Genomic DNA, 26,871 nt, shown 5'->3' with positions numbered 1-26,871 from the left:
TAAAGATTTGTTTCTAAAGCAAAGTCATTAAGATTTGCAAAAGGCTAACTAAAGGAAAAAAAAAAAAAAAAAAAAAAAAAAAAAAACACAAGGGCCAGGTGAGGCAGTTGCAAGGAGAAATATGTAGAGAGGTTCTGTCCCCTCTCCTAAACGAAACAGAAACTTCCAAAAAACAAACAAAAAAACCCCAAGGCCCTAAACCTGCAAGACCAAGCACAGTCACCCCATTCAGCCTGAGCCTTACACTCAGATTTGCAGCAGGTGGCCTCTGATGCCCTCTGATGGTCAACACTCAGAGTCTGGGCTGTGCAGTTACCCAAACGATAGCATTCGGGAAAGAAGCAGGCAGAAAGGGAAGGGCAGAAAGGCAGAGGTGATCCCAGAGGGCTTGGACCTCCACTTGTGAGCAGGTGCCTGCCGCAGGGATCCATGTTGGGCCTACTTGCTGCCTGACATTGGAGGGGCCCCTAGAGCAGACTCTTCTTCTTGCCTCCATCTGCTAGGTGCTGTGATTACACACATGCTGCCATGCTCAGTTTATGTGGTAGTAGGAACCAAACCTAGAATTTCAAGTATGCTTGACAAGCACCCTACCAACTAAGCAACTGAGTTATATTACCCCCACATATCCAGCTCTCCTCTCCCATCTGCTGGGGATGGAACTCAGCTTTGTACACACCAGGCAGGCACTATGCCGTTGGACTAGTTTCCTCAGTTCCACTCCCTCCACCGAGCCTTCTCAGAGCCCTTCCAAGTGTTACTCAGCTCCTCTCCTTGTCCTGCCTATGGCAGTGCATTCAAACTCCCACAGCACACTGACCCTGGGCTTGGCACAGTGTCTCGCACTGAGCCTCAGCCTTCAGGAGGTAGGTGAAGTGTCCAGTGAGGAACCACACAAATCACCTTCTAATTTCAGCTGTCAAGTGAAAGCAGAGAGGGAGAGTCCTGAATAGAGGCTGTGAAACACCAGGAGGAAGAGGAAAGATAGTTGTCACTGGAGACATTCTGAGGATCTGGATGGATGGATTCTGGTACTGGGAAAGAGCAATGGGGTGCCATAGGGGTCGAGGAACAAACTAAACAGCTGCTGCTCTGTCCTACTAGGACACTGAATGACACATTAGAGGATGCCTAGGCTAGAGCAGAGGCAGAAGGAGGCAAGAAGACTGGCCATGGGGCTGGAGAGTTGGTTAAGTGTTTAGGAGCACTGGAATCTCTTGCAGAGGACATGTTAGCACCCACATGGCAGCTAACAACTGGCTGTAACTCCAGTTCCAGGGGCTCCATCATCCTCTTCTGACTTCCATGGGCACTGCATGACACAGGTGCACTTACATGCATACAGGCAAAATACTCATACACATGAAGTGGAGGAGAGGGTGTAGGGGGAGGAGGAGGAGAGGGAGGAGGAGGAGGAAGAGGACGCGGGAGGAGGGCTGGCAAGGTGGTAGCAGTTCCAAGAGGTGGCCGACCAAAGATCAACCGCCTGAAGGTGGAGGTCTGGGCAAGCTTCGGCTCCCGCGCTGAGCTCCGAGCCCACCAGGGGGCGCCATCCTCCGCGGAACAGTGCGGGGCCTGCGGTGGCCACAGAAAACACGCTTTCGGGACTAGAGGTCCCGGAAGAGGCGGGGCAACTCTCCCGCAGGCCATTTCCGCCGTCAGTTCGGCCGAAGCTCCTTTTGGGGGCGGAGGGTGCAGTGGGCGTGGCAGCCACGAGAGAATTTAGAAGAGGTTAAAGAAGCTGGACGTGGTGGCGCACGCCTTTAATCCCAGAGGCAGGCGGATCTCTGTGAGTTCAAGGCCTACATAGCGAGTTCCAGGCCAGCTGGGGCTACAGGGAGACCCTGCTTCAAAAAAAAAAAAAGACCAAAGGGAGAGGAAAAAAAAAAGGTTAAAGAGGAGATGTCGACAGCTGAGGGATATTAGGGGCCTATGATGCACCGGTACCCATGAGGGTTCTCCCTGCGCAGCCACGTCCAATCATCCTCCCAGCCTTTTACCTTGTGAAATTCAGTCTGTGAACTCTGGTTTATCAGCCCTGGCCAAGACCCTGGGTCAGGAAGGCTTCGTAGACGTGGAGAGGTGGAAGAGGCACCCCAGAGGAGGTGGAGAGGTACGGAAAAATGAAGAAACAGTTTTGGGGACGTTGGGAACTCGTTTAAAAGGTTCTTGAGCTAGCGAGATGGCCCAGCCGATAAAGATTGTTCTATGCAAGCCTGATAGAACCCATCTAAAGATGGAAGGACAGAACCGACTCCACAGTTACCCATTTTTTTCCAGGTGTCCTTTGCCCTGCACACCCTTCCCCCAATAATAATATTAAAAATTAGTTTTGTTTTGTTGGTCTTTTTGAGACAGTGTCTCCCTGTAGCGCGAGCTGTCCCAGAACTCACTATGTAGACCAGGCTGGCCTTGAACTCACAGAGATCCGCCTGCCTCTGCCTCCCAAGTGCTGGGACTATAGGCATGCGCCACCACGCCCAGCTTATATTTTATTATTTTTATTTTATGTGTAGGAGTGTGTTGCCAGCATGTATGAGTGCACCTGTGTCCTGCAATGCCACGGAGGTCAGAAGAGGCTGTTGGATTCCCCTGGAACTGGAGTCAAGGATGGTTCGTAGCCGTCATGTGGGTGCTGGGAATCGAACCCAGGTCCTCTGCAAGAGCAGTCAGTGCTCTCAACCACTGAGCCATCTCTCCAGCCCCAATAATAATATTTTTTAAGTATTTTGGTTTGGATTTTTTTGTTATTGCTGGTTGTTTTGGGGTTTTTTGTTTATGTTTTATTATTTTTATTTTATGTGTATACATGTATTGCCTGCATGTAGGTAAGTGCACCTGTATCCCCATGGAAGACAGAAGAGGCTGTCGGATGCCCTGGAATTGGAGTTATGGACAGTTGTTAGCTGCCGTTTGGGTGCTGGGATTTGAACCTGGGTCTTCTTTAAGAACAGTCAGCGTTCTTAACCGCTGAGCCATCTCTCCAGCCCTTTGTTTTGCTTTTTGAAACAGGATTTTGCTGTATAACCCTGTCTGACTAGAAACTTGCTATGTAGTACACACTGGCTTCAAGCTCACAGAGGACCACCTGCCTCTGCCGCCCTAGTGCTGGGATTAAAGGTTTGCCATTAGTATGGCTTAAAGGTTTCTTTATATGTTTGAGCAACCTCCATTTGGAGGAAAGGCCAAGCCTTCAGGGAAGGCTAAAAGGGGACCATCTAGCCCAGTCTGCTGGAGGAAACAAAAACAGCCCCTTAATGTATTTGCATACACATACCTAAGAGTCCTTCTCCTAGGAGACACAGAACCTTCCTGTAGGACAGGCTTCACTCCATCACCCTCACATGATAGCCACTCCCTGCCCCCCAGCCTTCTCTCTTGTCTTTAGGCCATACTCCTCATAGTAGCCAGAAGGAACTTTAAAATATCAGATCTTGAGGCTGGAGAGATGGCTCAGCAGTTAAGAGCACTTGCTGCTCCTGCAGAGAACCCTAGTTCCATTCCTAGCATCCATATGGGCAGCTCACAACCGTCTGTAACACCAGCTCCAGGTATTCTGGCACCTTCTGATCTCTGCAGGCACCTGCATTTACATGCATTGTACCCACACAGATGCATACGCATAATTGTCGTCAAATAATAAAATACGGACTGGAGAGATGGCTCAGTGGTTAAGAACACTTGGTATTCTTGTGGAGGACCTGAGTTCAGTTCCTAGCACCCACATAGTAGTTCACAACCATTTGTAACTCTAGTCCCAGTGGATCTGACACCCTCTTCTGGTTTCTGTGGGCACTAGGCATGCATGTGGTACACTTATAGACACATAGGCAAAACATTCATATATATAAAATGAATCTAAAACTAAGCAAAAAGACCCTGAAATTATTCTTTTTTTTTTTTTTTCTTTTTTGGTCTTTTTGAGACAGGGTTTCCCTATAGCCACAGCTGGCCTATATTCACTATAGAGACCAAGCTGGCCTCAACTTACAGAGATCTGCCTGCCTCTGCCTCCCCACTGCTGGGACTAAAGGCATGCGCTACCATGCCAGGCCACTGAAATGATTCTTATCATGCTTAGCATACAGTTTTACTCTTCCTGGCCCCCATGGCCTTGATGATCTGGGCACAGCGGACCTCCACCTTTCAGGCACTAGCCTATACCTCAGCCTGTTACAGTGACACTGCTGGCCCTCACCTTAGGATCTTTGCACTGCTTGATGGCTTCTCAGAAGCTAGTTCTCCAACAGCCTGAGCTTCACCAGGCACATTTCTGTCTAATTGACTGTGATTGCAGCATTTGCTTCCTGTAGGGCGGTGCAATGACCCTGTGCTTGCTTTTTTAAAAAAATATTTTACACTGAGTGTGGTAGCACACATTTATTTATTTTGTCTTTTTTTATGACAGGGTCTCCTTGTAGCCCCAGCTGTCCTGGAACTCACTATGTAGACCAGGCTGTCCTCAAACTCACAAAGATCCACCTGCCTCTGCCTTCCAAATGCAGGGATTAAAGGCGTGTGCCACCACACCTGGCAGTAGCATACACTTTTGATCCCAGCACTTGGAAGTCAGAAGCAGGTGGATCTCTGTGAATTCAAGGCCAGCCTGGTCTATGGAGTGAGTTACAGCCCAGTTGAAGCCACAATGAGACCCTGTCTCAAAAAAGACCAAAACATTTTTTTTTACTTACTAATTTTTTTTTGTTTTTTGTTTTTTTTTCTTGAGACAGGGTCTCCCTGTAGCCCCAGCTGTCCTGGAATTCACTATGTAGACCAGGCTGGCCTCAAACTCACAAAGATCCACCTGCCTCTGCCTTCCAAATGCAGGGACTAAAGGCGTGTGCCACCACACCACGCTTACTTACTATTTTTTATATGTATGAGTGTATTGCCCAGTAGAAGCTACTGCAAGACCCTGTCTCAAAAAAGACCCCCAAATTTTTTTTACTTGTTTTTTTATTTTATATGTATGAGTATATTGCCCACAGAAGTCAGAAGTGGGCATTGGATCCCCTGGAACTGGGGTTACAGATGGTTGTTAGCCACCATGTAGGTGCTCTGTAAGAGCAGCCAGTGCTCTTAACCATTGAGCTTTCTCTCCAGCCAGGCCCTGTGCTTTCTTGATGTAGTGACCAGCTTTCTTCCCAGGATAGGCTCCCCTTACCCTTCTCTAGTCCCCATCACCATCTACAGAAAGGCCACAAGACCAGATGAGAAGATGCACCTTGCTACTGTTGCATCACCTTCATTAGAGCTGTTTTTGTTTCTTCATTAAATTAAATTCCAGGGAGCAGTGCTAATGACAGCACTAACGAGTCACCAGAGAGGCTACCAGCCCCAGCCTTTGGATAGCATGGAAAAGAGGACCAGGCAACAATGTGAGCAAACCAACAGTTCCTGGGAATAGAACTGATTATCATTTCCTAGGTACCACTAGGACCCTAGGCTTCCTGGGGGAGGTAGCCTTCAGAGGCTGTGTATTGGGCAGACACAATGAAAGATTGGGCCTTGAGCTCTTCAAGCCCTCAGAAAAGGGAGGCTCAGTTCTGACCTTGGCCCCCAAACCCTGAGTGCCCTCTGGCTCTACTGCCAGGTCCCAGGGCCACTCCTCCCTAGTCATATCAGAAGCATCACCAAATGCCAGGACCAGGAGGATTTACAAGGATAGACACTGGTTTGGAGATGCTGATGTTACTCCTTAGTGTACACCTCAGTTACACCTCTCACATTACTGTCCTCTTGCTCTCATTATTCTGGCCAGGCCGGGCTCTCTTTTGGTGCAGGAACAGTCAGCTCCATCCTACCCCAAAGCCTTTGTATTTGCTCTTACACAGTATGTCATCCCCCTCTGCTTGTCACAGGAGTGTTCCTTTCTACGATTCAGAGTTCCCTTCCTCAGACTGTCTTCCCTGCACATACCTCCCAGTGACTCTTGTGTTACCCGGTAGATTTCCTCTGAAACTGGAGTTCATTTCCCTGTTTACTTGTTTAGCATGTGTTCCTGGGGGCAGGGTCCATGAGTCCACTTGCCTTCCCTGCCCTAGGTTTCTCAGCCCACTGGCACTCAACAGATTTCCAGTGCTTGAGCAGATGAACAGATGAAGCTTCCCCCAGTGTGCTGGATAGCTTTAGTGTCAACTTGGTACACCTGGGTTGAGGGAGCCTCAATTGGGGAATTACCTCCATGGGACTGGACTAGGGACATGTCTGTGGGGCATCTTGATGTGGGAGGGCCCAGCCCACTGTGGGTGGTGCCACCCCGGGCAGGTAGGCCAGTGTTACATAAGAAAGCAAGCTGAGCAGGGGCCAGGGAGCAAGGCAGTAAGTAAAATTCCTCCATGGCCTGTGTTCTAGCTCCTGTCTCCAGGTTCCTGCCCTGAGTTCCTACCTTGGGCTCCCCGATGATGTAAAATAAAATAAACCCTTTCCTCTCCAAGTTGGTTTTGGTCAGAATATTTTGTCACAGCAATGGAAAAACAAACAAAGACACCCAGATTAGGGGAGGAGGGGTGGCAGATCTTGCCTAATCCAGAAACTTCTGGGCAAGGAGTTCTGGGTCTTGAGTTCTCTGAGCCAAAGTCAATTGTCTGTGAAAAGAGTAGATGACCAGAAAGAGAACTTGGGATCCAAAATGCCCAGCCTTGTTTTGTTCCTTTTGGGAGAAAAGGGGGCTAGGAAGATAAGTCTGGCAGGGACCGGCAAAGAGGGCAGGTTAGCCCACTCCAATCTCAGAGTTGCTACTGAGCCAAGAAGCAAAAAGGGGGAAGTTCAGGGGATAGACCAGGAGGTGGAGCCTGGCTCAGGGTTGTTGGGGGAGAGGAAGCTCTGGTTACTGAGATGCTCAAGCACAAGTTGCCAAGGTCCTGTCTCTAAGGGAGTGATTTGGTGGTCACAGATTCTTGGCTGGAGACTCCCTGCTACCTAATAGCCATGGAGATAAAGTAGTCAGGATCTTAGACTGTAGACTTCCCTGGGGGTCCTGACCATTCTGGACTCAGGGCAGGGCAGTGGACACACCCACCCTGAAACAGCTTTTTGAGGAAGTACTAGCAGCTTCCTCTTCCTGGCGCCTGTAGGCTGGGGTGTTACAGCCCACTGAAGGGGGTCTCCTTTCCTCACCCTGCCCAGGACTGCGGCTTCATAGGAACTCAGGACAAGCTGGACAGGCTTTGTGGCCAGTGGTGAGGCACAAAGCTGTTGTGGCTCTTGGGGTGAGACATTAGTTTCCTTCAGCATTCCAGCTGGGGTGCCACTCTTAGCCTTGCTGTCCTTCATCGTCAAGTCCAGGTGATGCTGGACCTATTAGACACAGAATCATGTTTCCTCTGATGCTCAGAGACCCTAAGTAGCTACCCTAGGAGTAGCACCCCTCAATTCCTGAATGCAGAAGAGCCAGGATACTTTTGCTGTCTCTCAGGGTGACTGGACTGGACCTCAGTTGATTCAGCTACAAAACAAGGGGTTTGGGGCTGGAGAGATGACTCAGCGGTTAAGAGCACTGACTGCTCTTGTGGAGGACCTGGGTTCAATTCCCAGCACCCACATGGCTGCCAGAAACCATCCTTAACTCCAGTTCCAGGAGAATCCAAAGCCTCCGAAGCAATGCACAACACGGGCACACTCACATACATCCAGGCAATACACTCATACACATAAAAGAAAAATAATAAATACAATATTTAAAAAAACAAAACAAGGGGTTTATCTAGCTCTAATCCTATTTTTTTTTTTTTTTGGTCTTTTGAGACAGGGTCTCCCTGTAGCCGAAGCTGTCCTGGAACTCACTATGTAAACCAAGCTGGCTTTGAACTCACAGAGATCTGCCTGCCTCTGCCTCCCAAGTGCTGGGATTAAAGGTGTGTGACACCACGCCCGGCTCTAATTCTAACTTTTTCCCCCATGTCCTCCTCAGCCCTACCTCTCTACCTTTACATGTGTTCCTCCCTCCCTCCATTCCTCCATTTTCTTTTTGAGACAAGATCTCACTGCCTAGTTGAAATTGGTAGGCAGCTAAGGATGACCTTGACCCCCTGAGCCTCTTGCCTCTGCCTCCTGAGTGCAGGGATTACAGATATATGCCATCATGTGTCTTTTTCTGTAATGTTCTCCCTCACTGTCCTCTCCCTTAAGCACTCTATATATCACTTCCACCAAGAAGGTTGGTTTCATGAGCTTCACAATCAACATTAGTTTCTCCTTTCTTACACCTATATTTATGGCAAATCTTTTGTTTTTCTTAATTATTTTGGGGGGAGAGTCTGAGCAGGGTCTCACTATATAACCCAGGTTGGTCTCAAGCATGATATGGAGATGGGGATGACTTTGAACTTCTGATATTCTTGCCTCCACCTCTGGATTACCGGGATTACAGGTGTGGACTCCCACACTCAACCTAGGGTGAACAGTAGTTTACACTTGTCCCTGCTCGGAGATAAGAAGACCTTCCAGTAGGGTGGAGTAGATTTGGGGTCATTTATTAATTAATTTCATAAATATTTACCTGCCACCCTGCAAAGGACTTAGAAATAGGAACCTGGATGGAAGAGATCCATCATCAGACTCGCCTCAATGGGATCTAGCTAAGGAAGAGACATTGGAAGTCAGAGAGACCCAGTTCACAGGGAATGAAAGATGGTTGCGGGGGGCGGGGTGTGGTGATGGTGTGAGGAATGAAATGGGAAGAGCAAAGCAAGATAGTTGGAATATGAGCCAGATGTGGTGGCCCATGCCTACAATCCCAGCCCACAGGAGGCAGGAGGATTCTAGAAGTTCAAGGCCAATCTGATCTACATAGAAAGTTTGAGGTTGTCCTTTGGGTTGTCTATAAGGCCTTACAGAAATCACTATTTTTCACAAAATTTATTTTTATTTTATGTGTATGAGTGTTTTGCCTGCATGTATGTATGTATACCATGTGCCCACAGAGGCCAAAGGAAAACTTGGATCCCTTGGAACTGCAGTTACAGACAGTTGTGAGCTGCCATTGGGTGCTGGAACCAGACCCAGGTCCTTTGCAATAGCAGCAAGTGTTAACTGCTGAGATATCTCTCCAGTTCCTAAAATCACTATTTTTACCATTCACCCACATTGAAGCATTCTATGTGCCCCACACATTCTAAACATTTTGCCTGTTTCCTCCCTGTTTCCTCATCTCAGCCTGTGTCTTGAGTAAGTATAGCTGTTGGATCCATTTTACTGGTGAGGAAACCCAGGCATAAGAAGCTTTTGGTACTTATCCAAAGAAGATACAGCCAGCAAATTTGCAGAGTTTCCCAGAATCCTTTTGGATTACCACTATGCTACCTCTTGTAGAGTTCAAGTTTTTATCCTTAGTGCACTGGGGAGCCAGAGGTTCGTAGACAAGAGAGAGATATAATTTCTTACAGTAACACTTTGTTAGCTGCTGTGTGGGAGATGGATTGGAGAAACAGCAGAAAAGCTGGGGAGGAGGATATTTCCCTAGAATGGGAGACAATGGGAACAGAGAACAGGGACAGATTCGCAGAATGAGTTAAGGTGGGGAAGAGGTTGACCATATGTCGGTGGGAGTGAAGGCTCATAGTTCTGGCTAATGAGAGAGACCATGAAGAGACAGCCCTGAAACAGGTACTAGTGGGGTGGGGATGTACCCAGTTCTAGGCAGTATGGATTTGAGGGGATCTGAAGTATCTGGCAGAGGCTTCAGACTTGGGGCTGACAATCAGGAAGAAGTCAAATGAATTGACCATGTGAGTTCTGAATCTCTGGAAAGGGAGGGAAGTAACTGGAGTAGCAATCAAAGGCCTGACCACAGCCCTGGGGAGTCCCACAAAAATGAAGGAGAGGCCAAAACCTAGGAAGCAGGAGTTACCAGACTCCCTAGGAAGAGACACAGGACTGGAAAGGAGTGGCTGGCTGTTGGGAATCGGAATCAGGCAAGAGCTACAGGACCTTGTCCAGACCTGAAGAAGGCTATGTCTTCCTACCCAACCTTCATTGCCTGGGGTCTGTGTGCTGCCCACATCCCTAGAGCAGGGCCTCCAAGGGGCTGACAGGTTCTCTTGTTGCCTGGCAACTGAGAGAGCTGTTGGCTGTTGCTAGGAGCAAGCTAGGGAGGCCAGAGGAGCAAAGCACTCAAGCACAGGGTGGGGCAGTGGGGGAAGAGGCTTCCTTGGAGAGGGATTTGTCTGTATGTGTGTGGACAGACTGTGTGCTCGTGGCTGTGTGCACTCAGGTTCATGGTGTGTTTTGTGGACTTGGCATGTTGGAGGCTAGGCCTACAGGTGGATGGATAGAGCATATCTCTCTCCATTGGTAGTATTATGTGTTTTCATCCTGCTTGTTTAATGCTCAGGGCAGAGCCAGCTTGAGTTTTGGCTTCAGGCAGGAGAAGCCCTGAGGGAAACTGTTGAAGGATTACAGGACAATGACTCCTCCACTAGGAAGACATTCAGATAGGGATACCCAGGCACACTAGAGGGAGCAGACAACATGAGGACTGAGAGCTAGAACAAGGTGTGACTGTCTGCCAAGATAGTAAAGAGGGTAGATGTACTAACAAGCTGCTGCTAAACCTTACTGGCAAATTCCCTGCCTGGCTTTGGACTGGGGCCACACAGGACACCTCACTGGATAATCCTTGGAAGACATTTCAAATGGCCAAAGTTGGTGGTCACATGCTCCTCTTGCAGAGCAAATAAAGATTGGAAAGGTTGAGTTAGAAATACTGCTGCCAGCCAGGCTTGGAGTCCCACGCCATTAATCCCAGCACTCAGGAGGCAGAGGCAGGCAGATCTTTGTGAATTCAAGGTCAGCCTGGTCTACATAGTGAGTTTCAAGACAGCTGGGACTACAGGGAGACCCTGTCTCAAAAAGACCAAAAAAAAAAAAAAAAAAAAGAAAGGAAATACTGCTTTCAACTCCACCTTGGCCCAGCGTTAGGGATGCAGTCACTACCTAGTGAGGACAGACTACCAGAGGAGACATGGGACTGAGGACATGTGATGGAAGGGACAAAGTGTAAGATTATGGTGACTTTTGTTTCCAGAAGTCCAATGGCAACTTTCTCCTTCCCTCTGTTCCCCTCTCCCTGCTAGAGTCCTTTTTGTGTGGTCAAAGGCTGAAGCTCAGGATTGCTGCCTGCAGGAGAATGCCTCCCAACATATCAGGGAAGGACATATAAAGTTTGGATGACTGGAGAAGAACCCATCAGAGACAAAGGTGTAAAGGCGGCACTCAGCTATTATTTATGATGTGCTGCAACCTAGAGAAAAGGGAAAACGCTATCATAAAAAATGTTCAATTCACGGGGTGTGGTGGTGCATACCTGTAGTCCCGCACTTTGGAGGCAGAGGAAGGCAGATCTCTGAGTTCAAGGCCAGCCTGTCTACATAGTGAGTTCCAGGACAGTTGGGGCTGTCTCAAAAAGACACACACAAAAAAAGTTTAATTCATGTTTGCCTTATGGGTGTTTTGCCTGCATGTATGTGCACCATGTGTGTGCCTGGTTCCTGGTGGTCAGGGAGGCCAGAAAGTGGTTAGCTGCTATGTGGATGTTGGGAAATTAACTTGGGTCCTTTGCAAGAGCGCAAATGCTCTCTCTTAAACTCTGAGCTATTTCTCCGGCCCCAGGAAAAGCTGGGATTTTTTTTTTTTTTGTCTTTTTGAGATAGTCTCCCTGTAGCCCCAGCTGTCCTGGAACTCGCTATATAGACCAGGCTGGCTTTGAACTCACAGAGATCCGCCTGCCTCTGTCTCCCAGTGCTGGGATTAAAAAGGCGTGTGCCATAACGCCCAGATGGAAAAGCAGTTTTAAAGAAAACCAAGGTTCACAAAGGCACCATCTCCCACCCCTCTCACACTCCGAGTTCAGGAGATTCCCAAGTAAGTTTGTGGATTCTTTAACTTTAGCAAGTGATGAACACACGTCTCCTCCACCTTACTTGCCCAACTCGCATAAAGTTCAGAGAGCTGGTTTCTATTCGGCTTATGGGGAGGGCATCCACTCTTCATCCTTGGGCTAAGAGATCAATTAGTACCACAGTCCCGAAGCAGAGCCCCAGGCGCTCAGCGCCCAAGCCCAGTCGGCTCTGCCTGCAGCCAGCCCAAAGCCTGAGCCTGCTTTCACCACTATAGCCTTCGCTCGGCTTGGCCCCGCCTTCAGCCCGCTTCCGAGCCTGGGCGGTGCCTGATCGCTCCCTTTGCTCCGCCCTCTGGCCAATCAACCACCCCCAAATTTCCTTGGACCCCGCCTCCGGACCCCGCCCCGGTCCAGTCCCGTGCTCCCTTCGCCTCGGCCCCACCTCTGGCCCGCCCCGCCGTTGGTGCGCGGCGGCCGGGAAGGCGCCTCCCGCAGTCGCTCGGAACTGCAGATCCAAGAGCTGCCAGCGCAGGGCCGGCGGTGGGAGCGGAGTGGGTCGGGCGGGGCCGAGCCGGGCCGTGGGCCGTGTGGGGGCCAGGCCGGGCCGGCGGACGGCAGGATGGGCTGCACCGTGAGCGCCGAGGACAAGGCGGCGGCCGAGCGCTCCAAAATGATCGACAAGAACCTGCGGGAGGACGGCGAGAAGGCGGCGCGCGAGGTGAAGTTGCTCCTGTTAGGTGAGGCCGCACCCCATTCTGAGACCCCTGACTCCCAGTAATAATTCCCAGACAAGGACTTTGTCCTCCCAAACAAGGACTTCAAACTCCCTAGCCTGGTCTGGACCCAACTCCTAACTGGGCTTCAATCCCTCAGGACCAGCCTGACCATGGCCCCCAATAAGAATAGGAAACTCTGGGTTGGTGTAGACCTCTGATCCTAGTCCAGACTCTAGTTCCGATCTGCAGCTCATTTCAGATCTTAAACCCAAACCCAGACAACTATGTCCAAGCGCACACCAGCCACCAGACCTCTTACTATCCAGCCTCAGAACCTCAGCCTCTGCGCTGTACGTCCACCCTTTCCTAGGCTTTACTTAAGCCTTCAGAACCCTACTGGTTCCCCACCTTCAAGCTTCACCTATTTCCCCCACCTATTTTCCCTGTTCCTATTGGAAGTGAGCATTCCCTGGGGCCCTTAGGAGGCCCCAACCCACTCCTTCCTGGTCCCTATTCCTTACTCTGGAATCTTATGTCCTCCACCTGTGCACTCTGATCAAGTGGGAAACTGACTCCAGTCTTCTCTACCTTGAATCTCTTCAGAAGCTCTGCTCCTGGTTACTAGATCTCTCTCTGCAGGCATCAATCCCCGAATCCTCTGCCCCTCCTCGTAAGTCTCCCACATTCTGGTCTTCATCTGATTCTGTACCCTCCTGCCCTAGGTGGGCCTTGCTGGGAGGAAGGTGACTAGAGGCTGGAGAGGGCCTAGGTTGAGTTGGGCAGACCCCCAAAGAGGCTGGATTGAAGCTCCATTAGTTACATTGAGGAAGGGGGCCAGGCCTCCAGCATCCTTGGGAAGTTCCATTAGGGAATGGGACTATGTTTCCCAGTTTCCAAGGCCTGTCTGACCCAGTGACAGGGGAGTCTGGGAAATAGGAGGGAATGTGGAGGAGTTAGGGTTGTAGCCACTTCCAAGGCCAAGGAAGATGGTGGCTGCTGGAATGGGGGGGAGGGCAGGGAAGTGGAAGTGATGAGACAGCCGACATATTGCTGCTCCTATGGGCAGAATGAGATCTACTGCCGGGTGCTAGGATTCTCATACCCTGGGCTGAAAGGCCTGGGATGCGGCCTAGGAGAGTGGGTGGATCTGTTAGATCCCAGAGGAATCCTGCAAGGGGGAGTGGTGGGCCAGCTGAATAGAGGGGCTGGGGAGGGAGGGGGTCAGCTGGAGGTAGGCCTGGGTGCCCTGGAGCATCCAAGCTAGCCTTTCTCAAAGAGCAGGCCTGGAGGTTGTCTGTGTCCTCTCCCACAGGGAGCCGGAGTGATTCCTTTGGAAGCCTGACTTGGGGAGATGGGGTCCTCTGGATTGTGGGGAGGGAGGCCCCTGGCAGCAGCGCCACAGCATAATCGGTGGAGAGTATGTGGGGGGTGTGGTCCCTCAGTCCCAAAGCTGCCTTGGGGCCTGCAGCTCTGAAAAGGGAGGCTTTTTATGCTGGGCCTGTGGCCGAGAAGCAGCATGTATGTCCATTATGGGCCCATCTGTTGACTGTCCCGGCGGGCCCGGCCTGGGGGCACAGCCCCGGAGGTTTCAAAATGGCATCCGTTCTACTGCTGCCGCGGGGAGGAAGAGAAGGGGCGGGAAGGGGCGGCGGCCCAGCCTCCTGGGCTGCTTTGCGTTGGGCGCTTGCCTCTTCCTGTCTCTGCTGCGAGTGCGGCAAGCAGTGAGTGGGTGTCGACGCGGCGGCGGAATGCCCGCTGCTGGGCCTGGGGAGCGCACTTCCGGGACTGCTGCCTTCCAGTGCCCATCCTGGAGCCTCTTGTCAGCTCCTCCCCGGGTTTATTACAGTTATTGTGGTGGCTGAGGTGTGGGACTGGACCAAAGAGCCGAGAGACACAGGACTTCTGCTGCTCTGTGCTGTGACACAGGGTTCCTTACTCTAACTGGACTGGCTTGCCCCTTAGAGCCCAGCTCAGGTTTTGGGCCAGGCCAGGTGGTACCTGGTACCCCTTCCCATCCTGGGCTGCCAGCAGCCAGTGGCTAGGATCTAGCTTAGCACTTGGTAAAGGAACAGCCTATTTCAGCGTCCTGCCTCTCTGGCCTTCTCCTCAGAAATCTATTCCTAGCTTGGGCCAGAAGAGTACCCAGGATGGGCCCAAAAGGAACCTCATGGAGATTCTTGTTAGGGATTCGGGGTGAAGGAAGACCCTGCAGAGGGTGTGCAGCTAGGGGGAAATTAACTGTGTCTGAAATGGAGGACCCAATCTGCAGGACCAATCTGTCAGTGGCTGCCTGGGAAGAGGTCCTGACTTGAGTTATCCTTTCTTCATGTAGGAATAAGGTGGCAGGGGGATCCCAGCTGGAGCAGATTCAGAATTCTGGGTGCCATTTCCAAGTAGCGGCAGACTCTGTCCAGGCAACGGGACTCAAGCTGGGCAAGTGCCAATCTTCCCTCCCAGCCAGAACCACGCCTGCTGCCCCACCCGCTCAGTACCTCCTTCCATTCCCTGTAGTCCTGCCAGCAGGCAGGCACAGTCATTGTCACCAGGGCAGATGTGGTACACACTAGCAAGATAGTTTTCCCTGTCAGCTTGGTGGGGGAGTAGAGAAACTGAAACCAGTCTCACTACAGAGGAACCCCCACACCACCCAGTTCAGCCTAACTGACCAGGTATGCCTAGATGGAATTTGAGGCTCTGGTGGACAACCTGAACTGGACACCTGGAAGAACAGTGCCCATTGCAGGCTCCATGAAGGTTCAGAGTATAGATACTGCAGTTTTTTTCTTGCCCCTGGGACTTTGCACCTTTTTGTCCCTACTTGATTGTTCTTTAATATTCAATTCAGAGATCTAGAATCCTTCCTTAGCTCCACCAAGGCTGGTGAAGCATCTCAGGCTCCCCAGGTTCCTGCTTTTCCCACTAGAACATGGTATTGGCCCTTGAAGCTGCAAGGCAGGGGTGTATTCCCTTTTTTGTGTGCCCAGCATGGCATCTGGTGCCTACTGGGTGCATCTCTGTTGAATGAAGGACATGTCTGGTGAACTTAGTTTGGGGGATGGGTAAGTAGAGGTCACTGAGCCACAGTTTGGCATACCATACTGTGAGCAGGTGACAAGGACTCATCATAGGGCCAACGACAAGATGGGAGGGATGCTGAAAGGCAAGTTTTTAGGCTGTATCTTTTGGCCCCCATCACAGGTTGTGGTGTTGCCTCAGATGGCCCTCAACTCCTCTGGCACAGAATTCTTGCTGCCCATCCTGTCTCAGGGCACAGCACGTAATAGGGACTATATGTAGGAGAGTGGCTTTACTCTGCAGGGCTACTGGCTCTGACAGCCCAGAGGCTCCAGTACAGCCTGAGAACCATGGGGTGGGCTTAGTCTTGAGCAATGCTACAGAAGCTCTGGGGTTGTTAGTGCAGATTGCTCAAACCTAGGGTTCCAGTAGATTTACCAAAGGAAAAGGGAGGGAGTTTGTGTGGCATGACCTCTGTTGTGTCTAGCAGAGCTGCCATACCAAGGTGCATGCATATTAAGTGTGACTATGTAAACCATGAAGCTTTTTTTTTTTTTGGTGTCTTTGAGACAGGATCTCCCTGTAGCCCCAGCTGGCCTGGAACTCACTATGTAGACCAGGCTGGCCTTGAACTCACAGAGATCTGCCTCCCAAGTGCTGAGTGCTGGGACTAAAGGCATGTGCCACCACGCTGGGCCTTAAACCATGAAACTCTTGATACATCCCTGAACATGTCATAGTCCCTGGAGAGAGAGAAAATATACCAGGGGCTGCCACTTGAGCTTGGTCTAGCCTGGGATCCTTGCTGGCTAGGCAGTGGGGAGATTGATTCTAATGGTAACTGTGAAGGGAAGGCCTCCTGGAGGAGGGGTCATCTGGATAGCCTTGAAAAATGATCACCATTGGTGAGATGGTTCAGTGGGTAGAGAAAGGTGCTTGCAGCCAAACCTGATGACCTGATTCAGTCTCTTTATCCCTCATGGTGGAAGGAGAGAGCTGACTTCCCCAAAACTGTCTCTGATCTCTGCATTTGCACAGTGGTACATGCACACCCTCCCACACAGACAAAAGTTTAAAAAGATTTTATTTTTATCTTTTTGAAACAGGGTCTCCCTGTAACCACAGCCAGCCTGGAACTTGCTATTGTAGACCAGGTTGGCCTTGAACTCACAGAGATCCATTTGCCTCTGTCTCCTGAGTGCTGGGATTAAAGGTATGCTTAAAAAGATTAAAAAAAAAATTTTTAATTTATTTTTATTTTATGTATATGCATGTATTGCCTGCATGTCGATAAGTGTATCCGTTAAGTGTTAAGCGTACCCATGTCCTGTCATGCGGTACAATGCTGTGCAATGCCTGAGGTGGTCAGAAGAGAATGTCAGATCCCCTGGGACTGGAGTTACAGACAGTTGTTAGCTGCCATGTGGGTGCTGGGGTTCGAACCTGGGTCTTCTCCAAGAACAACCAGTGTTAACCGCTGAGCCATGTCTCCAGCCCCAAAAGATTAAAAAAAAATTTTTATTATTTTTATTTTATATGTAAGAGTATATTGCCTGCATGTATGTGAGTGCACCCGTGTCATCCAATGCCACATAGGTCAGAAGAGGGCTTTGGATTCCCCTGCAACTGGAGTTAAGGATGGTTCGTAGCTGTCATGTGGGTGCCAGGAATCGAACCTGGGTCCTCTGCAAGAGCAGTCAGTGTTCTTAACCACTGAGCCATCTCTCCAGCCCCTTAAAAAGATTTTTAATAATTTTTTTTTTAAAGCCACCATTGACCGGTGCCATCAGGACAGAGAAAGCCAATTCATCAAGACAGGAGATGTAGCCTACATTCCAAAGACCTTGGTAGAGCTTTTTGGCATTCGATTGGAGGCTCACCCTAGTGACCACGGGGTGGGGAGGAGGGGCTGTCACATAGATGTGAGTTAGAATCATGGCTCCACCTGGGTCACTGGTTGAGAAACCTGTTTCAGGTGAAGAAGCTTTGCCAAGAGCTGCCTGTCATACATAACCTGGGAACTAGCAAATTGTGGGTATAATGTGCCAAAGCCTGGAGGTATGAAAATAGATGAGGGACCCTAGGGAGCTCCCCTGCCCTGCCCTCAGGAAGCTCACTCAGGCTCAAAACAAATGGGGAGGACAAGGTGTGTGAAGAATTGACATGAGGTAGATAGACCCACTGTTCCAGGGACTTAAGGCCTAACCTCTGGGACCTAGCATTGGGGTATGGCACAATTCAGCAAGCCAGGTGGGCTGGTATACAGACAGCCCCCCTCCCCTTTCATTTTCCTCCTGCCCTTTCTCCCCTGCTGGAGTTCATTAGCACTTGAATGGGGGGCGGGCCAGTTTGGGCCTCAAAGTCTCTTCCCACCCCTCCCCCAGGCTGGGTGAGGCTTTGTCTGCTGAGCTGGCCTGGAGGAACTTCCACGCTTAGGGAGGGAGTGGGGGTCTGAGCCATTTCTAACCCCTTCTCCCTGTATCCTGCCCAGCCCTGCTAGGCTCAGCCCTACCCATCACCTCAGTACTAGTTAGTATAGCCAACATGAGAAGTTACACAGTACCTTGGGTGGGGACAGGACTGACTAGAGACTAGGTTTTTAAGGGATAGTCCTGAACTGGAAGACCAGGTGAATCTGGACAGATCAACCAGGAGCATCCCTCTTGGGTAGTGGTGGGGAACTGGAATTGGAAGCCAAGCAGGTGGTAAAGGCTGAGAATGCGCTGTTGCTGTGGTTGGAGGTAGCAGTGCAGCCATTGAGACACAGGCTTCCACACAAGAGGCCCTGGGGCAACATCAGACCATCCACTAATGTCTGAGTCACAGCCTAGCCTACACATACAGAGTGGGCATGGACAGGGCTCCTTTGGATCTGTGTAACCTGCAGGGTTGACCCTGAGTGGACCCGAGAATTAGGGTAACTATTTGTTTATCAGGTGATAGCAGTCCCAGTGAGGTTCCTAGGTATGTAGCACTGTGGTAATGGTGGTAGTGGGTGGAGATGGTACGTGGGGCCTCTTGGACCAAGGCAGGCACACAGGTCTAGTATACCCTGTCCTCAGTCTTAGTCCTTCACTGTCTCTCTCTCTCATATTGTTTCTAAAAGTCACTGGTTCATTTGTCAGGAGAAGGATGGAAGCTTTTGTTTACCCAAGAAACTCTTAGCCACCAGCAGAGGATGAGATTGTGTGGCTTGGAGCCCAAGTGCTGCTGCTTCCATTTACCACAGTTCTCTGCTAGGCCAGTGGGGTAGGGTACAGGCCTGGCAGCTGTGTTACCTTCCCAGCTCCATGGGTCCAACCTGGGAGTTCACTGAGAAGAGAGGAAGGAGTCAGTAGGTTGTTGCCAGGCCACAGCTGATGGACTATATCTAAGAATGTTCTGTAAGGTGCCCTGGGATAAGCTAAGGATTGGACCCTTTAATGTGCCCCTGGTACCTGATGCTCTCAGGAAGCCCCTGCCTCAGCTACAGGTGGGGCCCCCTCTGTCTAACCACACCCTGTTTCTCTTGCCTAGAGCTCTTGTTCTTACTAAACCAACCCCACCCTCACCCTGTTGGTGCTTCTTGAGACTGAAGCCACTCTTGGTGGTTTGGGAGGGATAGTCTTCCAGGAATGAGCAACCATTGCTGGGCTACCTCTCAGTGTTGGCCTTCAGAATTTGCATACAGGGTTCTAAGGGAGTGCCAGGCCAGTTTGAGTGAGGACCTAAAGGTAGAGTCATTGAAGACCTCAAGGTAGAGTTTTGGTGGGTAGAAAGTATCTCTGTACTACCTACCCACCCACCCCCAAAATGCCTTTGAGTATGCAGAGAGGATATTGATGGTAGTACCTACTGTGCCTAGGCAGGGAGTGGGGGCAAGAAGCCTGTGTAGCAGGCCCTCTCAGGGAAGTGGTGTCCACATAGAGGAAAAGGAGGAAGCAGCTGGGGGAGGAGGAGCCCAAAAGAGGAAGAAGCCAGAGGGCTGCTTGGTGCTAGCACTGAGGTAGGGTGAGCCCTGGGTCACCCAGAGCTTTGCCAACCAGAAGTTCTAAGAAGGTGTACACCTGTCCAACTTTACTTGTGAGCTCCTCTGGCCACTTACCCTCCATCACTGGTTTGGGCCCAATCCAGATAGTTCTGTCCTTGTCCTGCCCTAGCAAGTACTGGGTCCAGGATCTCAGAAGGTGGTGCTTCTGAAAAGGATTCTAAGCCCCTCCTTTGGCCACAGGAAATGGTAGCTGGGGACAGCAGTGGGAGGGCCAGCAGGAAGGCAGAAAGCTGCTCCTAGATTCCCGAGTGGTTATTGCCCTCCAAAGCCGGAAGGCCAGCCACAGGCCAAGATGAATGCCTGGAAATGGAGCAGCAGCCCCAGGATTAGCTCACTGGGTTTCCCCTGCCTGGGGGTTGACAGAAGGGCCTTCAGTCTAGCCTAAGGGTTCACACTGCCACTCCTGGGTACCTTTACTGGGCTTCAGTTATGTACCTGGCCAACCACTATAGCCCCTTGGGAATCTGTGTCCTGCTGGTAGGACTTGGTATCAGGATGACAGGCAGATGCTGGGGTAGATGTTACAGGTGCATGTATGTTCTACATGTGCCTGGGGTCCCCTGCCTCAGGGAGCCTTAATTCCTTTTTTGCCCCAGAAGGTGGGACCCATAACGCTGCATGAATCTTTCTGCTGTTTCAATCAGAAATCTGCCTGCTGCCCATGACTTCATCCTACATGCATCTAGCTACTTCTGACTTTTCTCATCGTTTCACTCTGCCTTTGTTCCCTCTCAGTAGCACTCATGTCATAGTCAGCAACTTAGCATTGAGCCTTCCCCTGTTATGCCTGTTCCTCCCCCAACATCGAGTTTGGGGTGAGGGCCTGAGAAATAGGATGTCCCTACAGGGCTCCTACCATGAGTACTAGCTTAATTGTGACTCCAGTACTGTGTGGGCTGGTGGCAGTGTGTTACCTGATGAGGACAGATCTTCATGCTTCTTGTCCTCCTCCCAGCTGGAGGGTCCCAGGAATTCTGCTGTGTTGTCAGGTGAGACCCTCCAGGCAGAAGCTTGAGAAAGCCAGAGCAGAAGCATCTTAAAGCCTCTGGGTCAGAAAGTTGTGCAGAAAGCATAGACCATGCTCTTAGTGACCATCCAAGCCTGGGTACAAAAGGGCCTGACCCCCACATTCCTCACTATGTGAACTCAGGCTGTCATTGTCTCTGTGCCCAGTGCTGGGACTTGTGCATGCATGTCCAACTGCTGGCTTGAGTTGGGCCTAAGGCAGTTTGGAGTGATTGTGAAGACCGAATGAAGAAAGCTATTACAGGGCAGGCCTTGGGCTTGGTACATTCCCAAGAAGGGTACATTTCACAGATGGGGACACTGAGGCTCAGGCTGCAGATACTTCAAAGAACTAAAAGGGTCTTAACTTAAGGGAACCTTCTAGGAAGAGGGGTGAACCAATGATCTGGCTCCTTGTATGACCTAGGACTTGTTCAACATCTCTAGGCTCTTGTAGGTGGTGAGACCTACAGTCTGAGGAGCCATTGAGGTAGACTATTTGTTGGGCATCTGGCTGAAGGCCAGGCTACAGGCTTGGGTGGAAGTGTTACAGGATGCATCCAGTACCCCACCTCCTTGTCATCCCCCCTCTCCCCCCATTGTGAGACTGTGCTGAGCCTCTTAGAAGGCTTGAGACACCAAAGAACAGCACCTGGAGGAAGGAAGAGAGGCCTAGGGCAGGGCTTGGAAAGCCTTTGTCTGACTGGGCCCTCCCCCACTCCTTTCCTCCCTCTTGTTCCCATTGTTCCCGTGTATTCAGGCTCCAAGGCGGATTGGGGGCTTCTGAGAGTGAGAAGAGATGGTGACTGAGGGTCTCTGTACCTCCCCCAGCCATATAGCTGGGGAGGCTGCTTGACAGAGACAAAACAGTCCCCATCACTGCCCAGCCTCCACCTCTTCTGCCGTGTCTCTGGCTGCTGGGCTCCCCCTGGTGGTGGCCAGGCATGGGACCCAGGGATAGGGTAGAAAGGTGATGGGATCTGAGAACCATGGCCTTACTGGGGTTGTTGCACCTTTCTGGGATGAGTCTAGGAGGTAGTAGCTGGACTACTTTTAGGGTGGGCTTCCTAAGGCTCAACCCCATCTTCCCCATTGTGCCCCCACTGGGTTGTGGCATGTGGGTGTGCCTGGTACTGTGGCTTTGAGCTGGGCTGCTACCCAAGCCTACCCTGTGGTCCCAGCCACTGCTGCTTATGAGAATCTCTGCCCTTGGGCTGCCACGTCAGCTGGCTATTCTCCTTAGTCTGTGCATTCCAGGGGAGCCCCACCAGCTGGGGAACTGCCCCTAGGGAGGCCTTCCCCAGCCTATCCATCCTGAGTTTATGGAGTCAGTGGACAGTGCCTGGTGGGAGGCATCTGAGCAAGCAAAGGGCTCCTGGTGACTGAAGGAGAAGTGATGAACTCTGAGCAAAAAGCCAGTAGCCAGTGTGCATGATCTTACTCCTGTCCCTGTGGTACTAAGTCTCAGCAGGGAACCCCACTGCTCCACATTAGCGTGTTAGCCACTGTTCTTCAACTGCTCTTCTCTCAAAGTCTTCAGAAGCTCTCTTTCAAATGGGATAACTGTAGTATTCCTGTCTGCCTTGCTATTACAGTGACCACAACAGCCTGGTCATTGTGGACTGCAGGAAGTGAGCTGTTAGGGAAATCTGTATTCTTCCAAATGTAGGAAAATGGTGACAGCCATTTCTCTCTCTCTCTCTCCCTCCCTCCCTCCCTCCCTCCCCCAACAGTACTCTTAACTACTGAGCCATCTCTCCAGCCCCTCAGAGAGAATGTTCTAATACATAATATATTTACCTTTGTCAATGTAGTTATTTCGTGTGTGTGTGCTTGTGTGCTTATGTAGACAGGGTCTCATGTAGCTCAGACTTGCCTCAAACTCACTATGTAGCTGGGAATGTTTCATTATGTAGCCTTTTGTTTCAGCCTCCTGAGTGCTGGGATTATAGGCACGTGCCACTTTGCCCCAAACTAATAATAATTTTTATCTGAATACTCACATTGGGTCAGGTACAGTGAAAAGAATTTGTATTCAATTTTCACTCCTCTTCTGTAAGAAGGTGTCATATGTTATTCCATTTCACAGATGAGGTACCAGAGAGGGGACAAGAAAGCAGCTGAAGATTTTAGAGATCTCAGGAAAAATCAGGGCGGGTAGCAGTGTTAGGGTAGGTCTAGATTCCTCCCAACCCCTGTGGGGAGGAGAGATCTGAAAGTAAGAGGTAAATTGACTGAATACTTGAGGAAACTGAGGTCAGAGAGGACAGCCGCATGTCACTGCCTCCTAGATCAAAACCTAATCAAGGAAAGAGAGGGCCTATGATAGATGGGAACAGAGTCTTAGATATTAGGGCCTAGATAAACATCAAGTGTCTGAACCTATGGGCCCATCTACTCTGAGACCCTTCAGGTCTTGCTCAGGCAGATGGGTGCTGTCTCCCTTCCCCTACATATTCTCTACACAGGAGCTGGGTGCTCCATGTAGAAGCACATGTTCTAATGTTGAGTAGCCTCTGTGGTTACTGCTCACCTGCAGTGGGCCCAGCAGCTGTACCACAGGGCAAGGGCTAACTGAGGTATCTTCTTGGTGGAAAGGAGTGCAAATATCAAGGCCACCCTAGGGAACCTCTGTGGGGCCCCTCTGGTTTTATCCAGCTGGAGATGGAGCACCTGGTGGGGTGAAAAGAGGCTGACTCCTGCCACCATCTGTTCAGCAAGCTTCCTTGCTGGCAACTCTGAATCAATGTGGAGTCTGCGGGGAAAGCCCTTCCTGAGGGGTAGGCACACGGGCTGGCAGGGGAGTCAAGTGCCTACCATCCACAGAGTGCAAGCAAACTCCAGGCCAGATGCCAGATTATGTGGAAGGGGCAATGGGTCAAGGTATGATGGGAAAAGGACCTACCCAGGGGCAATGAAGAATGCCTTTACTACCCCACAGCAATGGAGATAGAGCACTGATACTGGACCCCTTAAGATCCAGGGTCTTCACCTTACAGTTTCCACTGGATGTCTGGCTCCTGGCGTCTTCCCTGACTCTGTCCTGATATTTCCCTTCTTCCTGCCTGGCTGCCCACACCACACCCTTGTCCTGCCTCTCACTACTTCCAGCCTGAGTCACAGCTGCTGAAATGACTGAGGGACTGCCCTGAGTCCCTGGGATGGATGCTCCCTGACCTTGTTTTGTCCACCTGTCAAAGAAGACTATGTTTGCAATGACCCCTGCTAGATATAGAGAACGCCCTAATTCAGAATTCAAGAGGCCTTAGGAAGGGAAACGGGCTTCAAGGCAGTGTGGAAGTAGGCTTTTAACTAAGTGAGGCAGGAAGCAAATGTACCTGGTTCCTGGCTTGGCTTCCTCAGGTGTGGCCCCCTTGGTGCCTGATAGTTTTGCTAAGGAAATCAAATGCAAAGCAAGTTTGTGCTGTCATCCTCGTCACTGGACAGGATCATGGGTGGCCCATACCACCTGTGAAGAGAGTGATCAAAAGATTAGCTGGCCTCTTTACCCCCAGTGGCCAGTAGAGAAACTAATGTTTCCAACATAGTCAGGGGATCCAAATTCATGTAAAAAGAGACAACCTTCACTTGAGATTTCCTGTGCCCTAGGCATCTGCCCTCCCATCCCCCTGAGGCCTGTCAGTATGATCTGTCTGACCCATGATTTCAGATTCTTAACTTCTCCTCCCCCAATGGGGCCCCAGTCCTGTCTGATACTGGTTCTTCCACTGCTCTAAGATGTACCCCTTTCCTCCCATTCTGTGGGAGCAAGTGGGAAGGCTAGCCAGGTGGCCACTGTGCCTTTTGTTCCCTGGGTGGGTATTGAGGTCCTGGGGGTCAGGACTCAGTGCTCAGGTGGTGTGGACAAGCTTTCCAGGCCCTCTGCACATTCCTCTGGACCTGTGGAGTGTGAGGGATCCTGGCTCCTCTGCTGTGTACAGCCAAGTTTCGGGGAAGGAGTGAATGACCACAGCTCACACTCGAGCAAATGTGTTAGGTCTGGTGCCCCTAATGCTCAGGGCTAAAGCCAGAGGGATTGTGATCCCAGTTGAGCCTGCCCAAAGCCTATGTGCTTGTGCCATCCTAGTCCCCACATCATCATGGGAAGTATGTCTGGGACAGTTGGATACTCAGTAATTGTAGGTACCTGTCAGCATTTGTAAGCACTCAAACCTTTTCCCTCAGACCAGCTGCTAGGTTGAAGATGTACCCAGACCCATTCCTGTGAAGGCTACAGCCGTGCCTCAGTTTCCTCCAGTAAAACGTGGGTTGCCTGAGACAGGCGAGGGCCTTGATGAAACCCAGTCTCAAAAACAAACAAAACAAAGAGCTCTTGCTGTTGCAAAGAACCTGAGTTCAGTTTCCAGTATTCACTTGGGTGGCTCACAGCCACTTATAACTCTAGTTCCAGGGAATCCAGTACCCTCTTCTGGCCTCTATATATACCTACATTCACATGCATATAGACACATACAAACAAATCTTTTTAAATGTAATAAATGAGCAGGGTGTAGTGGCACATGTCTTTAATCTCAGCCCTCAGGAAGCAGTGGCAGGCAGATCTCTGTTAGCCTGGTCTATATAGGGGGTTCCAGACCAGCCAGGGTCACGTAGTGAGACCCTGTCTCAAAAGAAAGTAATAAAAGGGCTGGAGAAATGTCTCAGCAGTTAAGAGCACTGGCTGCTTTTCCAGAGGACCCGGGTTGATTCCCAGCACCCACATGGCAACTAACAATCATCTATAACTCCAGTTTCAGGGGATCCAATGCCCTCTTTTGGCCTCCATAGGCATTGCACAACACAGGTGCACTTACCTACATGCAGGCAATACACTCAATACACATAAAAGAAAAAGTAATAATTTTTTTTAAAGCCGGGTATGGTGTGCTTACCTGTAATATCAGGCTGGAGGGGCAGAAGTTTAAGGTCATCTTTGGCTACATAGCAAGTTCAAAGCCAGAGCCCCTATTTCAAAAAAAGAAAATAAAACAGTAGGTATAGAATATTGCCTAGCATACAGTGGGTGCTTATCACAGCTCTGCCATCATTATTTCTGATGTTATTGTCATGTCATTTAGCCCTATTATCCTCTGAAGTTATCTTGACTATCCCAAGGGATCCTAGTAGCAGAGGCAGAGCCCCCAAGTTTGATTTATCCATAGACCCTGCTCCAACCCCACAGAACTGCTTGGACAGACAGACTTGGGCTGCTGTTAATGGAAGGTGGGGCAGGTTTACCCACTAAAGGAAGCAGTATGAGCAGAATCCTGAAGGTGGCTAGAGGGAGTACCCGGCAGGTGCAGCTGTGACTGCTGAAGGGGCAGGAGCAGAGGGTAGAGGCTGGGAAGGAGGGTTGAGGCCTAGCTTCATTCTGCCTAGAGCTCAGAACAGGGAACAGCAAGGGAGTGAGGTAGGACTCTACTTCTGTTCCCTCAGTCCCTGGCCAGGGAGTAGGATGACCCTCATTGAGTCTGCATTTCTCTGCACAGACCCCTGGGAAACAGGTTCCTGGGCTGAAGCCCTCAAGTCTGATTCTGTATGTGTAAGATAGGATGCAGGAATCTGTCCCTCTTATTTTAAGTTCTGGAGAATGAATACAGAATCTCAAATGTGCTAAACATGTGTTCTACCCCTGAGTTAGAGCTCCAGATGGCAGAATCTGTCACTTTAAATCCCTTTCTAGGACATGATCCTGCAGGATCTCAGTCATATTTTGAGATGGGTAAGGTATCCTGTCATCTTGAATCCTGGCTGCACGATCCTGCACCAAGACTTTACTCTCCTCTGCCTCAATGGTCTCACCTGTAAAAGGAAACTCAACCAGTATTTGCTTAGTGGAGCTGCTGTGTGTGGCCAACATGGGAGAGAATGCAGCAAATTTCAGAGCCAGTGAAGAAGAAATAAGGACGGGGCTCTGCCAGCCTAGAGAAGCTTGAGTCAGACTGGTGTGTGAGAAAGAATATATGTCTCCTAGATTCTACCATCTGCTTAGGACAGACTTCGTCTAGAAAGCAGAGGTCTGGGCCTTGGGCCATATCCAGGGGACAGGACTGTGACTTTGTGGCTCATATAGGTTCTTTCTTTTTATTTATTTATTTATTTATTTTTTGTCTTTTGAGACAGGGTCTCTTTGTATCCCCAGCTGGCCTGGAACTCACTATGTAGACCAGGCTGGCCTTGATCTCACAGAGACTGCCTGGCTCTGCCTCCTGAGTACTGGGGAGGCAGCAGTCAAGCCCCCCTCACCAAACACTTTTTAACCTTCA

The 26,871-nt window shown here is 50.4% G+C and overlaps 1 protein-coding gene and 1 long non-coding RNA gene across 2 annotated transcripts in view; both read left to right on the top strand.

The window, feature by feature from the left end:
- Positions 1–1,860: 1,860 nt before the first annotated feature.
- Positions 1,861–6,206, top strand: LOC115067692. The gene is made up of 3 exons (XR_003847065.1): positions 1,861–2,113; positions 5,288–5,378; positions 6,045–6,206. It is a non-coding gene; the product is annotated as an uncharacterized LOC115067692 (long non-coding RNA).
- Positions 6,207–12,300: 6,094 nt separating this feature from the next.
- Gnai2 (G protein subunit alpha i2) overlaps positions 12,301–26,871 on the top strand; it is a 21,491-nt gene continuing 6,920 nt past the window's right edge. The window contains exon 1 of the mRNA XM_008853143.3: positions 12,301–12,576. Coding sequence (XP_008851365.1) covers positions 12,459–12,576 — 118 coding nt within the window. The 5' untranslated portion in view covers positions 12,301–12,458. The remainder of the gene's footprint in view (positions 12,577–26,871) is intronic.

Source organism: Nannospalax galili, unplaced genomic scaffold (assembly GCF_000622305.1).
Source record: "Nannospalax galili isolate Female #2095 unplaced genomic scaffold, S.galili_v1.0 scaffold786, whole genome shotgun sequence".
NCBI classification, from domain to species: domain Eukaryota; kingdom Metazoa; phylum Chordata; class Mammalia; order Rodentia; family Spalacidae; genus Nannospalax; species Nannospalax galili.
This window is presented reverse-complemented; position numbering and strand designations above follow the sequence as displayed.